At 45.8% G+C, this 6,000-nt stretch overlaps 1 protein-coding gene across 1 annotated transcript in view; it reads left to right on the top strand.

Moving 5' to 3' along the window:
• The first annotated feature begins 1,875 nt into the window (after nt 1-1,875).
• Nucleotides 1,876-6,000, top strand: part of ARHGAP42 (Rho GTPase activating protein 42) — a 157,344-nt gene continuing 153,219 nt past the window's right edge. The window contains exon 1 of the mRNA XM_074144890.1: nt 1,876-2,420. Within this exon, the coding sequence (XP_074000991.1) occupies nt 2,267-2,420 (154 nt within the window). The 5' untranslated portion in view covers nt 1,876-2,266. The remainder of the gene's footprint in view (nt 2,421-6,000) is intronic.

The raw sequence follows: 6,000 nt of genomic DNA, 5'->3' as shown, positions 1-6,000 counted from the left end.
GAAAAGAAAGATCTAAGTGACTTTGTGAAGCTATAGAAATAATTTGGCCACAAAACAAATAAAACCTTCATCAAAGGTGTTTCTAGTGTGGTAACAGAGTCATTAACGTGGCTGAACAAGGTCTTGCATATAATTTCAGTAAAGCATGATCAAGTAAGATGGAATCAAAGAGGTCTAGACAAGGACTACAAGAATAAGGAAAGAAATTAATATTTTATTTTATGACATGAAGCTTTTATTTATTTAGCTGTTGTATGGAAAGCTTAGAGATGACATTGTATTCTAGAACTACATCAAAGAATAAACATGGTAGAAGACAAAGAATCTTTTCAGCTACAGATGACACTGAAGGAAGAACAAGCATGCCTAAAATGGCTCTATGAATATATGTAGGCTGAAAATAAGGTTTTTAATAATCAGAAAAATTCTATTTGGCACATTCTTCCAAACTGGATTCAACTGGATTTTAAAATGAGATTTTTTAATTTACAAGTGAGATTACATGCCACTACCTGAAAAAGCAAGGAAACAAACTTGTTAACCCAACAGTCCTTTCCAGTCCTATTCTTCCTATTATACAATTTGTCTCAGGCAACACATTGACGAGTAGAGTTTTGTGATCACTGTGAATTAAGTCTTCAGTGGATCTATTAATATCAGCATTGACAGCCAGCTCAGAGATAGTCCTGTGGGCAGGAAATCTCAGCCTCTAAAAAACAGAGAATCACTACTTTTTTCACCTTAACAAATTCTGCAGGCCACATGGTTAGAAATTACAGCCTTTTTTTCTGCATTTCTGACATGTACAAAAACCTGTTGTGAACATGGAGAGTTTTGATGAAAGGTTAAAAACTCCGAAGAGCACAAATTGCACCATGGAACTATGACATGCAACAGCTTTGAGCCTTCCCCCACTTTCACGTTAAACTGTGTAAATATGGAGACTGTAAATTATTTGGTAGCAGGAGGGCATGCACAGCTAAGACAGAAGCATCACCGTCTTCTTGAAAGCTATTTTTGGCAAGTGGTGGGCTATCCTGTACAGTTATTTTTATAGCCAGTCGCTTCCAATGGAGCTATTACTCATTTGAAGGTGTGTTTACAGACAGCTCTCCTCAAACCCAGTAGGTAGGTTTGTATACATAGTTGCACAGACACAGTATGTCTGGAAAAACCACTCCAGATAAACACACAAGAATCATCCAAAATGTTTCTGATTACTGAGATAAACCCACTCACATACTTGGAAAAACACAACTTTTCTGGAGTAACCAGGCTTGCAGTTTCTCGATGCTCTTCTTTGGTATGGATTCGGCTCAGCTGTCTCCCCTCATAGCAACGAAGTGCCATTGCAGAACATGGACCTTCCGACGTTTTTTATCTCCTTCGTCTCCACCTCCCTCTCTCCTCCTGTTTTTCTTCCCTGCTCTCTCCCCTTCATGATCCACCTCCCTCGGAGCGGTGCCCTGCCACGGGCCGCACTGGCACACCGTGCCGGGCCGTGCTGGGGTGTCATGGAAGATCCCCCGGCAGAGCGGGCCCGCCCGGGCTGGCAGCTCCCTTCCCACAGCAAAGGCGGGCTGCTCTCCTCCACACCAGCCTCTGACATTAACTGGTCTCTCCTTCAAGCTCACGGTTTTAAATACCCCTAAAAGCCTCCCTGCCCCTGAGGTGGATCGTCCTTCCCTGCCTTCCTCCGGGCCCAGCTGAAGGAAGAGGCGAGCTCCTGCCTTCACCCAGTCCTAGCGGCCCCTCCGCCTCACGCCGAGCCCGGCCAGGCCGCGGCGGGCCCGCCCGCGCCGCCGACTGGAGGGCAGAGAGCGGAGGGGGCGGCGGCGGCGAGCGAGGGGCGGGCACTGCCGGGGCCGCATCCCCGGCGTGTGAGCATGCCGCGGCGGGAGGAGGGCTTCCTCGGCCGGGCCGGGGGAGGTTCAGACCGAAGTTAGGGCCGGGGAGAGAGGAAGAGGGAGCGCTGCCGGAAGCGGCGGAGCGGCGGCGGCGCTGGGAGCCCGCGGTGCCCCCGCGGGCAGCATGTAGCTGGGTGACAGTGACAGGAGCGCGCCGCCGCCAAGGGCCGCCTGCCTCGTCCGCTGAGGGGGCCGGGGCAGCGGGTCGGGAGCCTCTCCGGGGAGGCGGAGGGGGCGGCAACCGCGCCTCGCCTCACCTCTCCCCCGCTGACCCTTCTGCCCTCGGCGCCGTTGCTCACCGCGGCCCTCCCTTAGCCGCCCGCCGCGCCGCCGCCGGTCGGGGGGCCGCGGCCGCTGCCATGGGGCTGCCCACGCTGGAGTTCAGCGACTCCTACTTGGACAGCCCGGATTTCAGGGAGCGCCTGAAGTGTCACGAGATCGAGCTGGAGAGGACGAACAAGTTCATCAAGGAGCTGATCAAGGACGGCAGCCTCCTCATCGGGGCCCTGCGGAGTGAGTCGGGCGGCGGGCAGGGGGGCGAAGGGGCTCCTTTTGTTTGAATGGGCGCCGGGAGCGGGCTCCCCTGCCGGCCGCCGCTGCAAAGCGCCTCGGAAACTTTCTCTCCCCGGCTCCCTCCCCGCCGCTTGGCCTCGCCTCGCCTGCGGCGGGGCTGGGTGGGTTTCCCGGGGGAGCGGGGGCGGTGCGGGGCCCTGCCCCGGCCCGCGGGCCCGGCCGCGCCCTCCCCGCGGGGGCGCCGCCACTGCCGGGGGGGGGCGGGCGGGTCGGGGCCGGGGGGTCCCGGCTGGGGATGGCGGGGAAGAGCCCGACTTCGGGGTCGGGGCTGGAAGCCGCGGTGCAGATCGCGGTGCGGACCATGCGCGTAGTGCTGCCGGTGGTCTGGTTCTGGGACGTTCGCTGGTAGTTAGGCGTCTTTAGGTAATGGAGATGCCCATAACAAACGAGTAAAGCAAGATACTGAAGTGAATTTATACGAAGAGAGTTTATATTTCCCCCTCCCCTTGTCTTTATGTAGTACTCTAACTTACATGTATTTTGTTGGAAGATTATGAGAGCAGAGATAAGGATGAGGAGTTTGGTGCAGTTAAAGCTCCGTGAGTTGGGCACTGACAGCTTCCTGGGGCGTGAGAACGGCCCTCACGCTTTGAAAAGAGCATAAAGTGGAAAGGAGGAGTTGCCATGAGCGTTGCTAGACTCGGCTTGCCCTCCTCTCCCGTAACTCCTCGCCACCTACGGCTTGTCTTTAAGTCACTTCGGAGCTCTCACTTACCTGTTGCCCAGAACTTTCCTTCAGGTAGAGTACAGAAGTAACTTACAGCTACTCGTGCTGCAACATGAGATGTTCAAGGAAAACTGCCACATTGACACAGTGTACTAGTTTAGCAGTACTGTCCCTGTCTATGTGGACAGGGAACAGGTGTTACTATGAGCTGCTTAGCTCATAGGAAACTGAACTGCTGCTAACCCGGAGTCTAAACCCAAAGTTTGCCTCTTTACTTGGGATAGGACATCAAATTGTGAAGATTTTGTTTAGCCAGGAGTGAATGCTAATTATACTTCTTAATGCATCAACTGTATATACTTTATTTACAGTGTTGCATTTACATAAAGCAGCTACTGCCTTTTTGAGAATTTTTCATATAAGTGTGTGTGTTTCTGGACACAGGTTGATTTTTGTGAGTAGCTGGATACAAATCTAGCACCTTAAGCAAATTTGTATTAAATTCAATAAATTCCTGTATCCACGCCCACAGAATGTGGGATGACAGAATACATAGAAAACTTGCATGTGTGTATATATATAGCTAAAACTCAATGGTGCATTTTTATTTCCAGAGCAAAAAAGTTTGGGTTTTAGTTGCACTTTAAGTCTTTCTCTTTGCTAAAAAGCTTTCTTCATAAAGCAGGAAGTTTGAGCTTGTTTTAAGCAGTAAAAATGTAAGTTTAATGAAAACTTACTGTTACAAACCTGATCCTATAAGATGGTGTGTGCAAATAGGGTGCAAATAGTGTACAAATAAGTTAGGATACCACATGGGTATACTTTTGACCTGGACTGGCCCTGAAAATTGACTGCTTTTTGTTCCAGATCAAATATGAACAAATACAACTTTCTTCTTAAGTTAGCAAAGACAGACTGCTGTGTAGAAGGAGTATTGTTCTTGAGAAGTAATTTAGACCTTGATTCTGAAGAGAGTAATCCCATTATTTTTGTGAAGAATACTTGTGAGTCCTTGCTAGATTTAGACCCTGTAGCTACATGTTTAACAATTCTCTCTCTTCAAGGAGAAGCAATATTTCTCTCAAGTAAAGACTACTTAACTTGCAAGCTCTCCTGATTTTTAAAACTTTTTAGTTCAAAAGTTATTGTGTTTGACACAATGCTTATTGTATTCTATGTGCAACTTTAAAATGCTGTGTGCTATAGTGTCTTTTAGCCTTAGGAAAATAAGGTCTGCTCTGGTGTAGTAAGAAATATTTCTCCTTTTATTCATTTCAAATCCCTTAGTTTTGTGACCATGCCATCCACAGACAATTGCCTCAGTTCCTGTGTTAGGACAACTAGGGAAATGTCTGGATTTGTCTCAGCAAAATAGTAATCTTGGCTTTATAGTGTGTATGGACTGTGGTGTAGATGCTGCAAGGACACTGTACCTGTTACGGCAAGTACCACTATTGTATGTTTCCTAGAGCAGAGAACTTTTGACTCGTTAAAGCACACTAGCTACTCCTACTCAACTTTAAAATCAGTGGAGTGTAAAATACTTGTGCAAAGCCTTTTTATTATTTTTTTTATTTGTCTTTGAAAATCTAATCAAACAGTGGAGTAAGTAGTTGGTTTCAGTGATGAACTCTTATGATTTGGTCTTTGAATATTTAATAACCTACAGGCCCTGGAGAACAACAGGCGTTATTTACCATGTTTTATCTCTTTAGGTGATCTAGAATTTCTCATTAACATATCATTTTTGGGGATTAGTTCTGTTGGGGGAAAAATCCAGACTGCTGCAGAGCTTCAGTGGAAATGAGTTTTGGAACATGTCCTTCCTGACCATGTTTAGAGAAGAGACAGTGAGGCTAACTTAATGTAGTTAAAAATACTGTAATCTTGTAAAATTCCCTAAATGTAAGATATTTTATGAAACTACAATATGTGCATGATTTTTCAGACAGAATTAAACTTCTGTATTAAAAAAGTTACAAAATACTAATTTGTGCAGAATCCAGTATCTAAGAAGTTACTGTAAAAATGCAGTGTTTATAAATACCTGATAAAAGATTCCACATAAATTGAAGGTAGAACAAATACGCTTAATGTAGCATGCAAACATTTTGCATTTTTATTGTTGGAGTTGTCCCAAGATAAGGTCAGACTTTATTTTAATGTGGTTTTGCTACATTCATTCTCAAGAATGCAGCTTTCCAGAGTAGTACATAGAGCTGTAATACTGTGCTTTATGAAGCAATAGTTGACTGTTGTGAATGCAGTGAGAGTTCATAATGCTAGGATTGATATCAAATCCTCAGCAGCCCTTTCCTGGCATTTTTGCACTGTTTCCTTCTCTTTCTAAATATGTAAGACTTCTAGGAATACCCTAGAAGAGCGCAGATTATATGGTCCAGTTCAGTTAGGTGTTAGCATTGCACTTGTGTGGCCATTGTGCTTCCTTCAGCCTTGTCCTACAATTTGTATTTGCAGTGAGAGACTACGTTTTCTTGTTCAAATCAACTGAGGTACTAAATACATTACTATCTCTTGAAAGGCTTAGTTTATGCATATAATAGATGTTCCTATGACATTAAAAAGTTATCTTTCAACTGAGATTTAACTCTGTGTGTAGGCACAATTAAGTGGGACCATATAGGTTTTTTTGGTGCACCTAGAGGAGGGTTTCTTTGTTGTTAACTTGTGAGTTAGGAAAAAACCCCTGCTTTTTAGTAAAAATGATCTTTTGGTACAACTGGCCTTCTTGATTTTTAGGTAACTTGATTTACTAACTTCCTCAGGCACCTAGTTTAATAGATCTTTCAGATGCATGTTTAAAGTGCATATGCTTAAATGCTTCATGTAATG

Source organism: Numenius arquata, chromosome 1, assembly GCF_964106895.1.
Source record: "Numenius arquata chromosome 1, bNumArq3.hap1.1, whole genome shotgun sequence".
Lineage (NCBI taxonomy): Eukaryota > Metazoa > Chordata > Aves > Charadriiformes > Scolopacidae > Numenius > Numenius arquata.
The sequence above is the reverse complement of the archived record's forward strand: the minus strand, read 5'-3'. Positions and strand labels throughout refer to the sequence as shown.